The sequence below is a fragment of the Nipponia nippon genome, unplaced genomic scaffold (genome assembly GCF_047370975.1).
Source record: "Nipponia nippon isolate SJK-2023a ecotype South Korea unplaced genomic scaffold, ASM4737097v1 scaffold_4, whole genome shotgun sequence".
Classification (NCBI taxonomy): Eukaryota; Metazoa; Chordata; class Aves; order Pelecaniformes; family Threskiornithidae; genus Nipponia; species Nipponia nippon.
The window spans coordinates 62597133-62619316 of NW_028262358.1; the positions used below are offsets into that span (position 1 = coordinate 62597133).

Below are 22184 nucleotides of genomic sequence, written 5' to 3' on the forward strand. Positions count from 1 at the left end.
AAATAGCTTTTCTTTATCAAAATGCAGACCTGATGAGACATACAGCTAGGCAAAGTTGTATGAAGTATGGTCTCTAAAAGCACAGAGGAAAAACGCGACTGTTACCCAGTATTCATAATAAACCATGATTATGATACTCTTTTACTTACAAGATACTCTCAGTATCTTTCATTGCATTTACTTTTTGATCAACATTTCTTAATTGGGGAAGTGAGTACAAGAGCGTAGCCAAAGATACGGTGTGCAATTAATTTAATAGCATTGTAGAACAGCAAATCCACTCCTTTAGAACATGATTCTCAATATATTTCTTGAACCAAGGAGGAACGTATGGGCTCCCATAAAACAAAATCTTCCACAGGAACAAGTTTAAAGTAGAACACATTACATCTTTAAGACTGTTGCCATTAAAGGCCCGTTTCAGATCAGAAGCCAGTATTATGGTCATAAAACAAGAAGTATTTCTTTAAAACAATTATAGCAAACATTCCCTGAGAATTAAGAATCAGCAACCACTATTGTCAGATTGGTTTTTCTCTTACAGTGCAGAAATGTTACAGCACATTCTCTCCATTCAAAGATCATGCAGGAAGATTAAAGGCCACGGTTTTTATTTACTATGTGCACCTTCTGGATGTGCTCGTTTTTCAAGAGAATTAAATCTGGATGCAGCAACCCTCAGCACCGAAGCTAACCAGTACATGAGGGGAGAGAGGGCAATTAAGAAAAGGTTTAGTCCACATGTTGAGTGTGCGTGTTGAGAATTCAATTCCTGCCCCCCCCCCCCGCTAGGTTTTCTGAATTCCCCCTTCCAACTGATAGGCTATGGCCGCATTCTGGAATATCCCTCTCGCTCCCTCCCCCCAGAAACACGCACATAAAATATATACCCACCACCAAAATGTTCCGCTCACTCAGACAAGTAACTCGAGGTCTAAGCAGAAAAGGGAGATAAAGCAGAAGAGTGGAATAACTATTAAGGTTGAAATAATCAATTTTAATGCCTAAAATTAGATTTTATGGCCCATGGTATTGCCGAAAGCTGTATGCAGCACAGCTTTATCGTTGCATCATTCCTCAGCACACAGAATTAAAGTGCAGTAAACATTTGGAATTTGGTGCAACACACTGTTAAAAAAATAAAATCTACTTTTTGTTATTAATTCAGCTCAAGAAGATGGCATTCTGGGTCAGTGCACTGACCCAGAAAAATGTAAGATCCTATCAAGATACAAATTCTCATGTTGTAGAAGAGGTTTCTTTCTTTCTTGCCCTAACACCAAGTCAATATATGCATATCTCCCCGTGGCTACCTGCAAGTTCCCTGGCTCTTTCTCCAAGGTAGCACAATCATTCTTTCCTTGCAACTTGCAAGTCTCAGCTCCACTGATTTCTTCAAAGCATCCAGCAGATCTGGCAGTGTCTGCTATTGCTTGGTACATGAGTGGTGCTACCCGGAAGTGTTGTTAACAGGAGACTATGAAAACCCAACCAAAGATCTGTAAAGACCCAACCTGCAAAGAGTCTTTTGATGGTAAGGATTGATGATATGGGGTAACAGCAGAAGTGGGACGGCTTTAAGAAGGTGGTTTAAAAAAAAAAAAAAAAATCGCTAGCCAGAAACCAGGAGAGAAGTCTAATATATACCAGTGAGAGCTGCAGGAGTATCACAGTTAGATCCTGAAAGAGTATTCAAAGGAGACTGGAGAAGCGTAGAAACTGAATGTCTCTGCTTGTCCCAGAAAAACTCAGATGAAAATACCAGCATGTGGGCTGAGGAGTCAAAGTGGGCATGTAAAGCAATCAACACACCTGTAACATGATGGGCATATTCTTTTAAGTATAATAGCTTGGCCACACGGGATCTGCTATGCTTATGCCACGCAGTTAATCCGCATGTATGTAGGCTCAACTGGTCTGGACATCAGCTCTCACTCTGGCCAGGCTGTCAGAGGTCCAGAAACGCTGAATATATGGCCACATTCCTCTTCTATCTCTTGGAAAAACTTTCTAAGTGAAAATAGAACACAAGTCTAATAAAACAGATGGTTGTCCTAGCTCTAAATCTTGAGGACTGTGATCCAATTAGTGTTGCATATATTTAATTTTTTTCCTAAGCATTTTCTCTATCGTTAGAGTATCATTCTCCATGACTGTTTTACATCAATTGTTTTACTCAAGGAGATCTAAGGGGAAAAAATGTATGAAAATAATCTTTACCATCTTTGTGAAGCGACAATCAAAAAGGTCAAATGAATCAGCTGGCTATAAACTATGACATTTACTGTCTATCAAGAGTATTCATCATATTGCACAAGAAAATAATGCAACGTGAGTCACAGCAAAACATATAAATATAAATGCATCTGAGTGATACAAACCTCAGCTGACATTACAGTATTTTACAGTGAAAAGCAACTTTTTTCTTTTCTTTCCTACAGTGACATTATCTCAAAATACACTGCCAGTTACTTTTATTCTTTATAAGGATCGGGAAGATTCAGGCCTCTGCTCTCATCATTAGCCAGACAGATCACAAAATTGTGTTGGTGATTCTACTCTAAAGACACCAGGTCGTATCTGCTACGGCCACTCTGGCCATTCAGTAGCTGTTGAATGTTTTGCTAGCTCAAGTACTACCTGTACAGTAAACCAAGCCCTAAAATCTCCACATGCTTAAGTGCACAACACTCTGTTCAAGCAGAATTTTACTTAAAAAGACACACCAAGATTAGTGACACAGTTGACACTTTAGCACAAGTCTGGTTGTGGGGGAAGAGAGAAAGGCTCCTGGTGTGTCAGATCTTCTTCACTTTCTCTCTAGACAGGAACTGCCAGACACGACGGAGTATAGATCTTGACTAGTTCATCCCAAGCACAGTCCACCACCTACAAAGCAAACAAAATCTATTTAGATCCTTCATAAGTGTCATTTTTACAAAAACCAGAAGCAACTTAGAAGAAATTAATGCATATTGTGGAGTTAATGCTGGTTGGTACTCTGATTCACAATGTTTCAAAATTATATAATAATGCAGTTGGTTTTGTTTTTTTAAAACTTTGTCTTATCTTTACTGAGGTGCATGAAAATTAACAATCTCCTATTTTTCATACTCCCCATGAGGAAAGCGGGGAAACCTGTGGGTTTCAAATGATTGTTCCGAACAGGCTAAAGAATGTAACTGAGAATGAAATGAAGGAAGGACACACAAAAGTCCTTGTGGTGTTTCTTCTCTTTACAGGACCCTTTTACCACGGTATCTAAACACTTCATGATCATATCTGAACAACTTTCTTATACTTGCAGGTAGGGAAAATTATTATAGCTGTTTTCTAATGGAGAGCTGAGGAATGGAAAAACAAAGAAGTTGACCAAAATGATGCAGGAAGTTTCTTGAAGAGTTAAGCTGGAACTTCAGTCTCACACTGATAAGCTATGAGATCACTGTATTGTCTTTGTTGAGAAGAGAGATGTCTATTTGCTGAGCACTGAGAATGAGGGGTGGTGGTAGCAGAGGTGTTGCTTCAAGCACTACCTAGCCCCCACTAGCCTGATGAGAAGTGATGCCACTTGTGCCAATGGCATCTTACAAACGCAGCAACTGATTCCAATAGAACTGAAACTTTTCTGAATTGTAAGTCCCAAGCTCTATTCTAGTTGCAGGTTTGAACCTAACATCACAAAACCAGAAAGTTAACCTAATTCTATAGCATTAAAAGATTTTTAATAAATAACAAGATTCCACAGAAGAAAACTATCGAATGCTTTAGGTTTGAAGATTATTTGATAATGCGCTTTAGAGCCTGTAACAAAGTGAAAGGGTTAACCACACTGACAGTTACTCAAGAGGAAGACCTATCATATATATTCACAAAATACTGTGGGAGACAAGAGCGAAGGCAAAGGGAAGAGGAAAGAAGAGAGCTAAAGAGAAAAAGCTAATGAGCCCCACAAATACATGCCAGTAAATCTGGCTGAAGCCATCCTGCATTATCTTTGCAATGTCCTTTCCAGTTGGGATCACAAAGGATACAGTATTGGATCCTCTGCACAACAAGCATCCTTCTGCTGCAGACTGCAATTCCTGTTCTCTTCTAGAGCCAGAATGAACAGCTGCACACTAAAAATTTGGAAATCCAACTTCAATATTTGATTTCAGATTATAATTAGCCCATTTTGTGTTTACTATACTGCACTATTATTCATTTTTATTGCTTCCTTAGCTGGTTCTACTTAGTTATTTGAAGTGCTTTCCACATACATCTAAATGGATCAAAAAAATCTCTTGACAACATGTCTGTCTATTCATACGACATAATAGAGCTTTGTTTAATATAATGTTCTGCTGCATTGCAGTCCCCCAAATCATACCAAAAAGAAAATTTGAGTTCTCCACTAAACGCTATGTAGAAAGTGGCAATCACATAAACCACAGTTTTTAAAATATTCTCCACAGCTCTGGATCTGTATCTCTATTTCTATAGGCAATACTTTCTACTTTCATAAAGAAACAAGAAACAGGGATAACATTTGGAAAAAATCCCATGGGAATTCCCACCTGTTATCAATGTAATTGGCATCCTCAAAGTAGCCTCTGAACAAATATAGTTACAGAACCATTTAATCTAGCAACACTAAACACTAAAAATAAACAGGGGATATTAAAAGCGAGTTTGAAAAGGATCACTTGCCCAACTCATTGACTTAATGATAGCACATGGCAGATGAAAACACAACCAGCAAACAAAAGGAAAATAAAAGCTGCAGCAAATAGCGTATCAAGTTCTCCTGTGCAGCAGGAATTCTATAATGGAATATTGATATCAGAAACCTTGATGAAAATACACATGCAAAGAGGATCAAACAGGTACGTATGGGAAACTGGGGCACTACAGCATGGAACAGCGTTACAAAATGCAATAGCATTTCCATTTCTCCGTAAGACTTTCTCCAAAATACAGCCAAGACTGTAAGAGAAAGGGGACAACTCTAAGCTAACGGCGCGGCAGCCAGCGTTAACTGATGGACAGCTGCTACATGCCCCTTTGCAGTATCTCATAGATTATCACTGCCTCAAATACAAATGACTAAAATGAACCCTGGGATAAAGAGAAGTGCCTGTTCATGCAGCTACTGCATCAGTTTGCAAAATGTCTTCTCCTTTAATTTTGCCTTTTTTCTTATGACCTGTCTTATGCCTTTCCCCAGAAGAGGGGAACATAGGATATTGAATAAAAGTGCTTTAAAAGTATTTAGAAATGTCAGTTCTCGTGTGGCACATGAACATTTTTAATATATACTTTAATGCACTTTAGCCAATTAATTTTTTTTTTTTAGTAAACTAAATTACTAAATTACTAAATTTATTTAGTAAAATGGCAGCAGGAATTCCATTGGGATCAGGGCTGAATCAGCACACCACAGTTAATAAAAATGGTATAAAAAAAGCCACAAGTTCACAGAGTTTATATTTTGATCAATGAGATGACGTTACTAACAGGCGGAGAAAATCGTCCTGTGGTAGGATGAAAGACAAAGGAAAACTGAAAACGGATTCACACATTATTTGCATACCTGATAAAAAGTCCTTGCCTTTAGGAACATGAAGGCATGGAGGCTTGTCTTTCTGTGAAAAAGTCCACTGTCTTGGGGACAAATTTTACTCTCAGATTGAAACAAATCTCACTGATTTCAGTGTTTAGAGGGTATATGATTTACATCTTTTTTTTTTTTTAAGCTGACATGCAAACAGAGTAGAAGACAGTTTTATTTCAGTTGCAAAGAACTGTATAAATTATAATATCCTTGTGCTATTGAATATTTTGAACACCCATATACCATGCAATTTTTATTATCATTTATGAATACTAAATTGCTCTTGTAACTATAGAATAAAATTCTACTATAGCAACTTTTTAACTATCAGGAATTGCAAGGAAAAGGAGAATAACTAGAGCTTAATTGCAAAACAAGAATATTCTATCTTATACTGACCAGTAAATTACATCAAGAAATAACGCAAATAGAAAAAGCATTTTAAACCTGGTAATTTTAATTATAACTAAAGCTATATGGGACAAAGGGAGTCTAACAAAATGACATTTACTACTTGTCTCTAAAGCAAAGTTGCAGCACTGGTGTATATATGCTAGAGGTACTGTACTGTTATTACTGCAGAATAAACATCATGCCAAGTTATCTGCCAGCAGAGATTTAAGCAAGTCTATTTGAAGCACATCAAATGGGGATCACTGTATTTCCCTTCAAGTAAAGCCAAAAAGCAAGCAAGCAAACAAAAAACTGCAGTCATCACAGGAAGCTGATTGCTTGACTAGAAAATCATAGTTTAACTCAAATGAAACAGCTATCCTGTATTTTATTGAAGCGTTTATCCATGTCCCAGAGTATAACAATGTTTCCCACCAACTGATTTAATATTGACATCCATTCATTTATCAAAGCCATTTCCATTGACTCACTAACTGATTTACTCCTCTGCCAGGCCCTCTGTTTCCTGTTCATCACAATCATCTTGCTTTGCAATAGACTTAGACCTTTTCCAGCACCCGAGGGCAATCCATTCAGTCTAGTGCAATTACCTGCATAGCATTCTGCCTCTTTACTCTTCAGAAGAAGCAAGAAAACAAGAGAAATCTCCTAAATTAGTAGCTACCTTTTTTCCAATATTTGAAGGCATAATAAAGCCCCAAGCCCTAACCAAGATTAAATACATTCAAAAGAACAACTAAAAAACTTTTGAGTTCAGTAACCCCTTTATGAAGGGGTTTAATCAGAAGAAAGTGCAGCCCTCTCTAGATTAGTATTTCCCGAAGTATCTTGTGCCACTCAGCTTCCAGAGTGCTCATAATAAATCAGAGGATAACACGCAAACGTGTCTGAGTGACCCATTTATCTTCTCAGCTTTTCTCCATCCCATCCCATTTTCAATAAAACTAATAAGACCTGTCTTTTTTCTGTAGAAGAGACAGCAGGAAAAGTATTCAGTTCTTAAATTCAGAATTTAATGGTCTATTTATATCATTATTATGTATTTTTGTGGGGTCCTGAGCATCCTCTACAAGTGTGTGGGATGGAGATTAAGTGGAGAAAAAGCAAGCAAGGTTTGCTACTTATCAAATTACTTTTGCAAGTGATCATTAAAACTGGTTGGTTAAGTGCGTAATGGATCACGCATGAGTTTAAATGCATTCAATACCTATTTGGTATTAGAAAATCTGAACCACTAGTGTGGCCTTTTGTTTGGTCCACAGTTACCAGGGTGAACTGCACACAATGCCTACCTTTACATGAGAATGAAAGTGATGGGAGTTTGTAAATTAAAACCTTTTATTTTCAGTGTGCAATAACACCAACCGTTTTTTAACTTACTTTTGGAAAAACACATATTGATTTAATTATTATTCCCAGTAGAGACAGAATCAAACAAACCCTGGACCAGAAATTCTCACAAAGACCTAGGTTCAAACTACAGTTATCAGAAACATGATCCCAATACTGCTTAATAAATCTAAATCTTTTCTCCAAAGAGAAAAGATAAAAGACTCAAGGGGTATTGTTTTCCAGATTGCAAAGATATGTCACAAAGAATGGATCTAAAAATCAGGGAGCTGTCTCAACATTTGTTTCGTTCCTCTGACATGGGCAACAGGAAGATGACTTGGTAGTTGTGCTGCACATTTCTAAATGCAAGTCTTCCGAGTGTGCATTTCATCAGTAAGGTGTAAACTGAGATGGGAGTTGCAGGTTAGAGAGAAATCCTTGGAATCTCCACAGAATTTGTAGCAATTCCCCTGTACTCTACAGAGAAGGGGAAAGGCATCTCCCCAGTCTTTCGAGAGCTGTTTTTAATCTGCAAAGTCAATCATAAGTTCTGTAGAAGATACACTGGAACTGCAAAATGCCTTTCTGTGCTGATACTAACCTTGGTGACCCCAAATGCAGTCAATTTACATGCAGTGAAACTGTGTTTTCTAGTGACCCTATCCAATCTTCAGCTCAGAGTTAAGCTAAGTTAATTCCTTTTGGGATATAGTCACAGATAATCATAAGCCAAACAATGTTTTTGGTAACAGCTCCAAAATCCTGTTGTCTTCCATTGAGTTACACTATTGCAATTCACTGGGACTTCTCACAGAGATTTATTGATCATGCAGAAAAGAAAGAAAATCCACTACGCTGACTAAAAGATGAGGCTCACAGAAGTAGCAGGTATTTGTAAGCCACTGAATCAAATACAATGCACAAGCAACACATTTATTGAGTAAGAAACCGCTGCCTCCCACCTCTTCCCAGTACTTCAGAATCAAAATTAAAGTGTATTTTCCTCTCCGTACACTTGCAGCTTTTACAGAATTGTGATGCCTGACAGCAACCTTTCCAAACACCTTAGGATGAGACTTCTGCTGATAATGGCAAAGAGTGACCATTACACATGAATGGCTAGCTTTGACTTACGCAGTGAAAGTTTAATTTTAACAGTTTGGGAAAGACATACAATAAGCACCAGTCAGAAATGTCACCTCCCTTTCCCTCCTCCCACTCTGTAAAGGAGTTCAAATTGGTTTAACATTTGCAGCTGGTTAAATTTGATCCTTCCATGCGAAAATCCACTCTGAAATTAAGTAAAAGAACAGATGCTGTAGGATCTTTTTATCTCAAAGGATCACTAACTGCATAACTTTAGTAGCATCCTGGAGAAGGACCCTAAGGAGAGATTAAAATGAAGTACAGATAGTGATGTAATTATAGCAGTGGGATAGCCACAACAGCTGGGTAGAAGCTATCAGTTCCTTGGCAATTAAGTGTAAAAGATAAGAGCAAGCGATCAAAAGAAAAAAGCAGAGAAAGTCTCTGTTTTTCTGTATGTTTCCACAAGGTATAACTCCACTTTTATATGAAACAGTCAACATTTCTGGGCCTGTTGAGGGTGCACAATTAATTTAAATGAACAGCTAAATACATAGCAAAACAGCCTCACTACAGACATCATCTGGGTTTATATTTGGCTATACTGATTAAGCCAACTTCAGCAGCCCCTCTCCTGTCCGTTCTCCTGCTTGCTGTGTTGGCAGAGCTAATGCGTCACATTGCACAAGCTGCACATAGAAAACAGGTAGCAGAACAAACCTGTACGCTGAAACTTGACAGATGATCAAAAATTTCTCCATAAAGCTGGAAGAATTTAGAACTAGATTTCAGTTACCTTCAGGGGACGCAGCTGAAGTGTATACAGTTTGGCTATGACCTCTCTCCAACTAGTAAGAAATTACAGCTTTTAAAATTGTAGTGATACTGACGCCATAAGAAAAGTCATGATGCCACCAGTACAGCAACATTTCATGGGATCAACAGACCGACACCACAGAGCAGGCACCTCTGCTCAGTTCTAACTGCCTCTGGCCAGGCGAAGGAAGGAGCAGACTGTGGTACCACACAACATGCTGGTGATACCCGCAGCTGCAGGGAGAAGAAAGCGGATGTCCAGGGAAGCTGGATCACAAGGACAGTGTAACACAGAGCACAAGACTAGTTTCGTGGCTACCACACTGGTATGATCACTGTCTCCATATTATTCGGTATTATGTGTGTGTATTGCCGTGTCACCCCTCACCATCTCCAAATGCAATACAGAACAACTGTGGCCAGGCCCTTTCTTGAATCGATACATCCCAGAGCTCCAGGTGACTTGAAGTAAGAGAAACCAGTTTCATATGAACTCATCTACTCTGGGGGAATATTTACACAAGGAGGTGCAGCCACACAGAGGGCTAGAGAAAACAAGTTTGCCTCTCAAACTACGTTGACACAAACAGCTATTTAGACAGCTAGCTGTCCATTTGTAGTATAATTACCATCCAAACACACACAACCACAGTAAAAGAAAATCATAAGTGATCGCTATTGGTGTTGTACGGAAGTTATTCTAAAACCTAGACTTTAACATGCATTCAGATAACAGATGATTTTGGACTAGAGAAGTGACATTTGGTGCAGAACGATTTTAATTTCCAAAGGGAACACCTCAGTATTGTGTATCGTTGAAGTCCTGTTCTGATTTGGCATGTCATGGATGTCTACACCACTTGCCATCACTTCCACTGAAAATCACGTATCCTTGCAATTTAGGAATGTCATTGTTCATAGTGTAAAAGTACAGAGAAATGGAAAGATTCCTCTCCTGTTCCCATTAGATAATTGATCCTGTTCTCAGCAGCAAGATAGAAAGCCTGGCTCAATGGAAAGCATTAATTTATACCTTCCACTGGCTGCTTTACAGAGTTCAGGACAGACATGAGGTGTAGGTTGAGAAAGGTTTTGAGACAAAATTCAGAGCTTCAGTTTTTCTTACATTTGTGTTAAGCAAAATACAGCTTTAGAACTACAAAAGAAGGAGTTGGGTATTTTTTGTCCACAATTGAAAGAAATTCATGGTACATATGTATTTTTTATTCTTTATATACTTATTGAAATCATTTCAGAATCAAGACAAGAAATGAATGTTCACAGTATCTGTACTTTGTGTCATGGATGGATTGCCTAAAAGACATTTAAAATTAATTCATGACAGCTGTATCACATTCAACCTACAAGAGAAGAAAAAGGCTGCTTTTAAATAAAGCTGCACAAATAATACCAAAAGAAGTTACGTTCATGCTTACGTGCTGTAGGTAAGCACAGCAAAATCCCAGTAAGAGCTAGGCTTAAAGGAGTATTGCATTTTAATTCATCAGAACATTCACAGATCACATACAGGAAAGTAAATATCAGAAGAGAAATAAGAAATCTGATGAGTTACTGAGTACAATTCCAATATATGGTCTAGCATTATCAGCCCCTAGCAAGGAATAGTATATAGCTGATTACCATTTTCATATTCTCTACATACATCCTATGCCTATCCAGTGCATATAGAAAGGAGCAAGCTTGAATTGTTTTTCTTATCCCCAAACTTTGGAAAGAACTATCATGTCTGGTTTAAAAAAACTGCATACTCTTAATGCTGCTGACAAGGTAAATGGATTTGTTCAGTTCTTAATACTGTACACCATTACAAATCTAAACGATTTTTGGTGCTTAGGGTCTTGTAGCTTTGGCACGCACAAGAACAGTGACTTTGGCTGAAAGCTGGAGTTGGGAGTATTTTCTCCTTGACAACCTGCCTTGCAAGCTCTCACATCAGCACTTGCAGTTTAACAGAGAAATACCCTGAGTATCATGAGGATCATTTCTGTTAATGCTTTGCACTGTAAAATGCACATTTTTCTATGCTCCTGAAAGTTTGTTAGTTGTCTGAAATTGCTGTGAACCTGACACCAACATTATGATGGAAAAAAAGCCCAAACCGAACAACAGTTGATTTTATTAAAATGCAAAGTTTTCAACAAATGCTTACTTTACGTAGAGACAGATACCTCAAAATAGATATTGGAATCTTAGTTGAGCGAAAAGGAGTTTTCTGCTTCATCTAGTTAATACTTACCTTCACAACCTGGGACCCATTCCTTCTGACCCAATCTCTCTCCCACATGTTGCCTCCCCTTAGCAGGACACTGTACAAGAACCAGCTTGCCTGCATGTACCTACTCTCTGCCTGTGGATTCTGTTTAAAGCTTAGCCAGTTCCACAGGAATGTCTTGTAATTCCTAGATCAGATTCTTAATCACAGTATCTATTTTGAACACTTTTTCAAAAGTACAGACTGGTTTTTCCTTGACAGGTAAAAGATACTTCAAAAATGCTGCAGTTCATTGGGCAAAGCCAAAGAAAATATCATCTGGCTAGACAACAAAAATATCATTAAGAACTACAGCAAAGGTTAATGACCAGAATGGTACTTAATTTAACTATAAATGAATAGGTTGTCCATTATGACTAAAATACCCTGCATGCATGGAGAAGTAGTTCAAATCTCAAGTCATAACTCCTTATAAAGCACACAGTGAAAATCACAAATCATACAAATGCATGAAGAACAATGAATGGGGCTCATTATCAGGTCTTGATAGAGAGCAGACATGAAGGCAACCTACATATTGATTGGGAACAGCAGCATAAAATTTAAGCAAATCTTTGCTGGATCAATGTAGAAGCCAGGGAAAGGCTGCGAGTGCTCATACTGGAAGCAACTATTCAGTAAGTGTTCATCCTTCATTTTGTAGTCACAGTTTAATTCTATCACGTTCTTAAACTTCTCTTAAAAACCAGAATGTTTACATTTTGCATTGCTGTGATATCCAACCCTCACAATACATTAAATCAACTCAACAGAAAAACAGAGGAATATTAAAGCTGTTGCAGATGCCACACTTCTGTCCGGAAGGCACATTGGCATATAGCGTATATGGGTATGTCCCCCAGATTTACAGATTTTGTGCATTAAGTCCAACATTGGACTTGCAGAATTTCTGTGTGGAAAAAAAAAATACCTGGATGCACGAATGCCCTAATGTAGATGGGTATGCACACCATCATTTTCCTTTTTCCAACATACAAGTGCATGTGCAGCTGTTTGCTTTCAATTCATTATCTATCATCAATGAGCATTTACTTGGTCTTGTTTCAAGAAGGCTATTCCATACATTGCAGTTACAAAAGAAAGAATATCCACATAGCAGCAACTCCAAGTTTGACAGATAAATCATACAAAAAGAAGTCATATCCAGCCAGACAATCAGAAACACCATGCACTGAGACCCATTCTGTAACACACAGGGCTCTCTGCCACAGGCTTATAATCAAGATGTAATCACATCCTCAATACAAAACGAAGAAAAATCTTCTCGCCTCATTCAGATCCATGGCAAAACCCACACCAACTTCATGGAAAGCTGAACTGGGCTCAGAGCATGCAGTGATGTAGCACTGTAAGGCCCTAATGTACTACACTATGCTTGCTGCTCCCTCTGGACCCAATTCAGCCAGAATTGTACCTATTCACTCACTTGGGATGAAGTTTTAATCCCCAGCAACTGGCCTTTAAGCTATTCTTGCCTTACCCTGATGAAAAATAACCTGAAACTTGAGAATTTTTTTCAGCCTTACAAATTCCCCTATGTGGTTCACAACATGCCCTCGTGATAGTTACTGCAGCACCCCTGAGGCAACAGAATGAAGGGAACAAGCAACCAGGCAGGAAACTCTTCAAGCTAGCATTTGGCCAGAATGATTCCACATGCATTAAGCTAAACATTTTGCCAAACTTACACCTTTCTCCTGTGTCCTTTTATCAGTAGCAGAAATTACGATGGTTTTATTTGCTTTGTCCAATCAGAATTTCAATGCAGATGTTACAAGTCATTTTTATCTGGGGTAAAAAATTAATTTCACTGTGACTTAGAAAGAAAGCCTAGATGCATATGATATCCATGATGCATTAATAGTGCATTAGTTACAGTTAACTCAGTGACAGTAATTTCTGTCTGAAAACTACAGGCTTTCTTGTTTTAAAGCAAATAATTAGCTTTAGTTTTTCTGCCTTTCTTGCCTGAATAACCTGTTCATACTACAAACAACAACCCTCTGTTTACAGAACAGAAACGATTGTAGCAACAGAAGCAGAGGAGAATCCTGCCACAACCAGTACATAAATAAGTGCCCCTGATAAAATGGGTACCACCCATTCATGTCAATAGCTGAGTGTTTTAGAATTCTAACTACATATTAAGCCTCATCTAGTACTCCAAATATTATGACAAACCAGGTCTAGGTATCATGTGTGACACTACTAATGTTTAACCTGACATTCTAAGTAGATGGAAGAAAGCTCTGTATCTCAGCTTGGCATTCTAGGCCCTTCTCTATTACTCTTCCTTCCGAAACTAAACTACCTCATTTTCCCTGAGCTCACCATGGCTTTCAGCTATCTGATTTTGCAATTCTGTCTGTCCTGCTCTCCTCTCCTACCCAACGCAAGTAACTGCTTTATAAGTAAAATTGGACCTGAAGTGAGGTTTATTTAATAAGCATTCAGCCAGACTCACTTCCAGAAGCTTTCTGCAATCTGGTGGCTCTTATTCAGGATTTGAGTCCTGCAGTCCATCCATGACCACAGTGGCTATAATAGGCAAGTGAAAAGTAAATTCATCCCAGTTCTTACCTGACCATGATTGTGAAGACTTAAATCCAGTCCACATGTAAATTCAGTATGATGCTCAACTGTTTCCAGCAAAGGGTTAGGCTTGGAAAAGTCCCAAAATCTGTAGAGAGATGGAAGGGGGGTGGGGGAGTGGGGGTGTTTAAAAAAAAAAAAAAAAATCAAACAAACCACAATTAAAGTAATTGAAAGGCCATTTCAAAAATATAACGCAAGATATTGACAAATCTGTTGCTGCCAGGGTATTTAAAAAAGCAAACTCATCCACTTAGAAAACATAACAAATCATATTCCTGCAAAGCCATCTGCTGATTTGCATAAATTAAACCCCACTGGGCAAAACCGTCTTTGTCTCCTGTTGCAGAAACTGAGATCAAAGTTGGCACCAAAGAGCAGCCGTTGGGACATTATTAAAACAGAACAAAATGTAGGCTAGAATACTCTCGTTATATTTCTTGATGGCTGAGGACTTTTATCCCTGAAAGGCATTAGCACAATTTATGATTTTTCTCCGTTTTTGGTACTGTTCGTTATGGGGTCTTTATTTAATGAAAATTACACATTCATTCAGAGATATTGGTCATTCTAAGTCTCAAATTTGAGACTGTGTTCCTGTAAAACAGAATTTAATATTATAATTTAATAATAAATTTATACTACAAAGATCAGTTGCATTACTCAGTTAATTCCACTAATCCATGTTTCAAAAAGCAATTTTTCTTTCCAGCCTTGGTAGATATAAATGCTTAGAAAACAGATTTCTGAAGAAAATTCAGATTTCTACTCCTCCCAGCTACTGCCCCATTAGATGCAATGTCCATCAATGCAATTAGCAGCAAGGATAAGAGAGGTATAAGAGAAGATGGGATGAAAGTATAGGTACAAGAAATCTCAGTTGTGAAAAAAGGGTTCAGGAACAGAACTTTCAGAGAATAACACACTGAGAAGACACCATACGATGGCACAAAAGAAAAAATGGTTTTTCTCTTTTGTGTTGTATATACTGCTTAGAAAAGTCCATAGCCTGCAAGGCACAGTGCATTTTGTGGGCTGGCAGCTGTAATCGAATTTTCTACAGCTCAAATTTTCTCACAGCGGTCAATTATACGCTTTACTTCTGTAACAACGACAGAGGTCTCTCTGCCTTGCTCCTATTGGGGAAAGTGACAATGCTTAATAAGAACAGTTCATTATCAGACCAACTACACTGAAAGCACTGTATGTTCAAACCAATTCAGGTAAAATAGCAAACACTGGAGTCAGCAGGGTCAGTTTGTTTAACGTGTAGATGTTATTTCCTTCATAAACGAGCAGAGTGCTATCAGCACAATGGCTACGCCATAGCAACAACCCTCTCAACTTTTTCCTAGTACCTGAGATCTAAGATAAACAGCTTATTTTTCAGGAGAGAGGACGAAAAGACCATCGCAGCATTTTCATCCTCCCACATTTGTACATAAGGCGGCAAGGAAACAAATCTTGTTGTTTCTAAGTAATAGTAGTAGCCTTCCTTACCACACTAGCTCTCTACTAACTCTTGAAAGACAGATGCTCATAACTGAAAACTAAGATTAAAGGAGACAACTTCAGATCTAAATGAACAAAAACTGAGAAAAGACTTTCTGATCAGTGTAAAAAATAGTAGGACAATTTGGTGTTTGTTGTATGGAGTCATGTTTGCAAAAAGTCAGAAGCAGTATAGAGTTTAGGAGTACTGTAACTTAGTTCAAGTTCCACAGGCTGTCTGGGACCTTTGTTTTTTTGATATAAAAATAATCACTAATGAAAGTCCAAAAAAATGTACAGTCTCAGGACTGAGAACCACTGATGACAAGTTAATGATGGTTCTCATACCAACTCTGCAGTCCAAAGTGAAAAACACTATCTATAGCCCAGCTTCCAAAACTAGCATGGTGACAACAATATTTTGCTCAGAGTGAACTTCCATCGCGTTCTGAAGACTCAAAGCGCAATGCAGGTTTTCTAACACAGTGTTTACCCAAGCAGGACAACTGTACAGCAAAACGAAGATGCATTCCCAGCACAAATAAGTGTGCTTGCATTACTTTAATTGTAGGTCTATCTATGTGGTTGGCAGCATGAACTTCAACAGTGGGCCAGACAACCACATACACTTTCGGGGTCCATTACAGGTTTGTACAGCCTGTACAATCAATCAGAGGTGTGCCACTTAGACAGAACTGCCTTTTTTACCCGTATTACATACACTAAAACTAGCGCTTAGAACTGCAGTCACATCTGCACTGACCGTAGACACCCTGCAACCTATATGAGTGCATTTTCTTAAAACTTTTTTCCACTGGAACTGTTGAAAGTATACCTTTTCCCTCATTTCTTGATAGTGACTTATTTGTTTTACATGTACTTCACATGCACTTCATAAGCTGCATGTACATTGCAAGTGACTGCTTATTCTAAACAAGCCATTATGTGAAGAGAAAAAGCCTGTCATCCTATGGATTTTGTACTTTGTACCGCCCATAGCAATATCACAGAATCACAGAATGCTTTGGGATGGAAGGTACCCTTAAAGGTCATCTAGTCCAACCCCCCTGCCATTGGCAGGGACATCTACAACTAGATCAGGTTGCTCAGAGCCCCATCCAGCCTGGCCTTGAATGTTTCCAAGGATAGGGCATCTACCACTTCTCTGGGCAACCCATTCCAGTGTTTCACTACCCTCACTGTAAAAAATTTCTTCCTTATATCTAGTCTGAGATCTATCTCGCTACATACATCTCCTGGGCTCCCCTACCAAAACACTTTTACCAACCCGCAATATAGTTTCTTCTACGTATCTCCCACCATGTCCTCCTCCCCTCTCTACCCTTACCTCCTGCCCCTGCGCCTTCACCACTGGCTAGGAAAAAAAAGGCAGCAAGTATCCTTTCAGGTTCCAGTGTCTGTACAAGGCAGTACAATGCATGTGTTGTGGCAGCCTGTTGCTGCACGCTGAGGAGCTAGCAGATCAGCAAGCAGATTAGACAGGTGGTGAATTCATGCGACGTCTTTTGCCTTCCTTAAGGTAATAGTTTGGATTTCCCTCTCTTGTCTGCTCATGAGTTTCCATTAAATTTGTACAAGCTTAGTAAATTTAGGCTACAACTTTCCTGTCAAATCTAATTAAGTTTCCAATAGGTTTAGAAGTTATTTCAGGAAACGATTCAGGGAAAGCGCACAAATGGAAGCACAAAGAACACAACTCCTCAAGTCCACTTCCTTCTGGGGAACAAACAAAAAAAAAATTTATGATAAATATTTATGCATAATATCTTTACTACTGCTCTTAGGTCTCAAATAGAGGATGTCTTCATACAGTGTATTTTTAGTGGGTGTGAATCAGCTACTTAGAGGCTGCTTTCCATAAACCCCCACTCAACAACTAATGCCACCATGCACATGCAACCACATCAGGCAGAAGTCCCAGTACCATACGGATGCACATAACCAAGAAGTTTTCAAGAGCAACCCAGAACTCAGTGTTAGTTTACTACACGCATATCACACAATTTATTCTCCTGCTCCCATTCTCTGATCCCTGTGCAAAGATAGCTACCTGTAAAAGTTCTTCCTGCAAACCAGAAAAACTTCTGTCTAAATAGAACTTAGTGTCACGCTACTTTTGGATACAGGCCAATCAGGGAAATGTTGTTATTCCAGGCATTAACTGGGGACATCTAACTATTTCCACAATAATATCCTTAAGAGATTATTTCATTACAGTTCCAGTAAAGTATCAACATCATGAAGCTGCTCAGGTATAGAAGAAAGCCTTTATTGAAAGTATTATCTTCCATAAGCATCAAAGAAAAGAGGAAGAATTGCTTGAGGGCCAAATCAAATGGAAGAGGATCCAAAAAAGTAATTCTGAAATAGATTTTACTTTTGAGTTTGCTCCAGTAGCATAGTTCTTTCCTAAGGACTCAACTTACATGCTGTATTTTGAAGTAATTCTTGATGAAATGCTAACGTCGTAGTTTACTTCCTATGTACTGTATGGGAAAACAAAGCACACCACTTACACATTTATGACCCTACTCTAATAGAACTGCATATGCACCACTGTTTTACCTTATTACACAGGTGGGTTTATGTCCTACCTATAGAAAAATGTTTGTACGGGATTTCATAAGGTAAATGGCAGATTGCAAGTTACGTTTGATTCAATTCTTCTGCCACAATATAACAGAATAACTTTTAAGAACAACTAGTTGCTAGCCTTCATAATACCCCTTCTGCTTTTGAAGATCCTCAAATTTGCAAAACTTACAGTAACTTTAGTATTTTCCTCCAAACAATGATTTGAGAATAACTCTCATCATGTGCTTGAAGCCAACCTGGGAATGTATTTGTATCATCATTCTATTGAGGTATCAACCAAAGATCCTAAACCAGAAACAGAGCACCCTGAAAAACAGGGCATGCTCACAAAACGAAGATATTTCTTGTCACTAAAAAGTTCAATCTAATTTAAGAAATGGAAGTGAGAAACTCCAGGTAGGCAAGTACATGCCTCCTTTAGTACTTTTAGCTTAAATCAATACAAGGTGCAGCCCAAGAAGCAGCATCATGTGCTACTCTAATCTTGAAGGATGAAGACATGAGCCTATACGGGCTGGTTGGTGTACAAGAGTAACAACTTCATTGCTGCTGATATGGAGTTATTGAAATGTAGTTATGAGAGTGAAGTTACCCAGCTTACTCTTTGCTCCCTGATTTCTCTCCAGAACACGAATTAACTAAAAGGGCATACAAACCCCTAACTTAGGCACATATATGGTGTCAATAGATCTTCTAGATATTCCCCATCCTTTAGTATCATAATTCTAGACTGGAGCTTCAGTTCACTTTGACACATGCCCCACTCTTCACCAAGCACTGCGAAAGGTCGATTGGCTAAAAATGGGTAAGTCAGATACCTGAGAAATACAGAAGTGGGTGTCACTAACGTACAGATAATACTGTAGGTATGTGTGGTCTCTCTGAATACTTCTGTTTCCTCATCTGTCCACAAGCAAACCCTAAATTTGCCTTTCAGACAGGCAGGATACATTTTGTAGAGAAAGATTTAAATGTATTTGTATGACAAGCAGAAATAATAGATAGCTTCACGACCAAAAAACAAAAAGGGGTTATTTAGAAGAAAAAAGATGCACTTTCCATAAGAAAAAATATTCAGATGCTGCCACAGTTAAATATTCAAGTATAAATACTTGAAGGTTTTAATTAAAAATACCTAACACTTATACAGACCTGTTTATTAAGAGAAATGAAAAAGTAAGACAAATATCTCTTTGCTATATTCAACATTACAGTGCTATTCATAGCACCATAAAATTTTTCATCGATAAAAGATACTAATCTATTCATGAGGTTGAATCCTTTGACGAGTAGCTCCTGCCATCAAACTTTCCTAGTTTTAAGAGAAATTCTGTCTCATAATACTTATTTCAAAGAAAAGTAGCATGTACAGGCAGGAAAATGCCAGTGAATTTAAAAAAATACAAGAACCTGGACATTCATTTATATGTCAAAATTTTTACCATGAAATTGTAATTCTTGTTTTAATCCAAAAAGGAAACATGTAAGAGAACAGATATACTTTACACTTGTGTATGAGTGATTTTTGACTAACTCTATAGCTGCAACAAACAGTTAAATCATAATTGAAAAGTACAATCAGTTTTGAATTTTGTTAGTTTCATCAGATGTAATGCCCAAAGCTCTGGCCACCACTACCAACTCTGCTATCAAGGAGACTTTTTATAATGAAGCAGGAGCTATCATCAACTGAGACATTCAAATTAAAAAGTTCTTCTATTGCCGAGTTATCAGTTTCACACTGGAAGCCACCAGTGACAAGCATTTTGATTAGCGGGAGGACATTCTTCATTTGGGGGCGGGGGGGGGGGGGGAAGGAGGGCAAATGAGTGAACACCCACCTTTTCACCTTGAAGAAAAAAACAAACAAACAAACAAAAAAGACAACAAGGATAATTAACTGAAGCGACAGTTTCTTTTATGCGCAGCATTATTCCAGAAGTTCTCAAGATTTTTTTGTGATCCGAGTTACTGAACTTGTACATAGTGGTGGAGAGCTGGAGATAGTGGTTTACCTTAAAGTGTCTTGCAGAGATGATGTCTAGTACAGTACAACTTTCAACAAAAATTGTCTTTTTGTCTCAGAGGCAAGCTTCTGTGAATACATTTCATGATCTGGCCTGATACCAGCTTAATGAAGTTCTACAATTTATCATATTTTCTGTTCAGATTTTGGTGAGCACTGCCTGTGCCTAATGCACCAAGATTTTTTTTTTATACTGAAGAGAGTCCAAAATTATGAAACAGTGATTCCAGTAAGAGATGACACTGATGTTCTTTCAAACTGAATTTTTATAGAGATAAGGTTTAAGAACATGCATGCAGACCTAAATAAGTCCTGGAAATGTTACAGTACTTTGTGCATTTCCTGGCATTTAATGATTCATTTGTGTTAAAACTGCTCTTTAATTAACCTACATTTTTCCTGAACTCCTCCAAAGAGTAAGGAAGTGGTAGAGAAAAAATTTGTCTCAATGAAGCATTTACTAGACAGGGGTTAAATCCAAATCATTATACCCAAGTACGTAAAAACTCAAGTTCAAATCTACACCCTCTTTTTCTTAGCCCCCAGTATGAAGTTGGCATGTGAACTAGTTTTCTTTTCAATAGCTTGACTATAGTATACACATACAATCATTATACTATTTGCAAAGGGTGAAGCTAAGCGTTGTTAACTTTGCTTTCAACCTACTGTCTTTTGCTTTTAGATAGCCAGTTGTGATGATGTGCCAAACTAGCTGTCCTACCTGAAACAAACAACAACCCTGCCTCTTACACGGCAGTTCGGTAATCTTACATAAGGTTTGCGTGCATTTGGTTAGACTATAAAGCTTCAGTAACATTGAAGATTACACAGCTTAAACAGCAAGCTATGCTGTATCCAGTTAACTACTATATGTTAATGTTTACAGACAATTCTGAGCTTCAAACAGAAATGTTACAGAAAATAAAAGAACAATATCATAAACTAAGCTGCTATTAAAATAACACTGTTTGTATCAATGAATCTGTTTTTAAAGGACTGCCATACCGTACTGTTCTATGAATGACTATCAAATGTGGCTAAAAAGTCACAGGCCTTGAGTAGAATCATAGAATCATAGAATCGTTAAGGTTGGAAAAGACCCTTAAGATCATAGAGTCCAACCATTAACCTGTCACTACCAAGTCCACCACTATACCATGTCCTCGAGGATTAAACAAGATCCAAAATTAATACCATGTACTGGAATCCCTACTTCTCTTGCATCTTTTATATATTTATCAATTTTCTGTATTTTTGTTATAAAATTGAAATGTGTGTATGTGTGTGTATATACTCATGTCCACACATACACACGTGTATGGTGCATCCAGTCAAACTCTGAACATTTCTAAGTGAACTCTGCTTCTTACTGCGAGCTACTGTAAATGACAGTACAGGACATGTGGCAGAGGTACACCATAGTCATCATATTACATCCTTTAAAAGAGATGTTCCCAAAGTGTTGTGGTAACAAGTTTCCTCCATTATACAGAATATTTTGCTTGTGCCACCTTTTCCAAAGACTTTCACCTGGCCGTCTCTGTTGTTTGTTCAATCATGCCAAACCCAGCAACTAATAGTTTTAGAAACTGCTAAAACTGCGTATTTCATGTCTTCAACCCCGCCCTCTGTCCCTAGTCACAACAAGTAATTGTTTGGACAGAAAAATAATGCCTAGAGTGGCATTTTGTGAAAAGGTCCTCAAGCTCTGCATTTACAGACACCTTGGTATATGAGCTAGGAGCTCTCCTTGTCTTTACTAACAGTTTCCACATAGGAAAATGTCAGAGCTGAAATTGCACTGGATTTCGGTACTGCATGAAGCGCATTAGTGCCAAACCTGAAGGATATGTACTTGGTGTCAAAAGTGGGAAGAGCATGACAACACAACCAAGTCACTTCAATGCATCAGCATGCTGATT

At 38.2% G+C, this 22184-nt stretch overlaps 1 protein-coding gene across 3 annotated transcripts in view; it reads right to left on the reverse strand.

Annotated features, from left to right (window-relative positions):
• Window positions 1-235: 235 nt before the first annotated feature.
• Window positions 236-22184, reverse strand: part of PEX7 (peroxisomal biogenesis factor 7) — a 48073-nt gene continuing 26124 nt past the window's right edge. For all 3 annotated transcript variants that reach the window (XM_087774952.1, XM_087774951.1, XM_087774953.1), the window contains 2 exons: window positions 14118-14217; window positions 236-2889 (listed from right to left, as the gene is read on the reverse strand). In XM_087774952.1, coding sequence (XP_087631078.1) covers window positions 2821-2889; window positions 14118-14217 — 169 coding nt within the window. In that variant the 3' untranslated portion in view covers window positions 236-2820. The remainder of the gene's footprint in view (window positions 2890-14117; window positions 14218-22184) is intronic.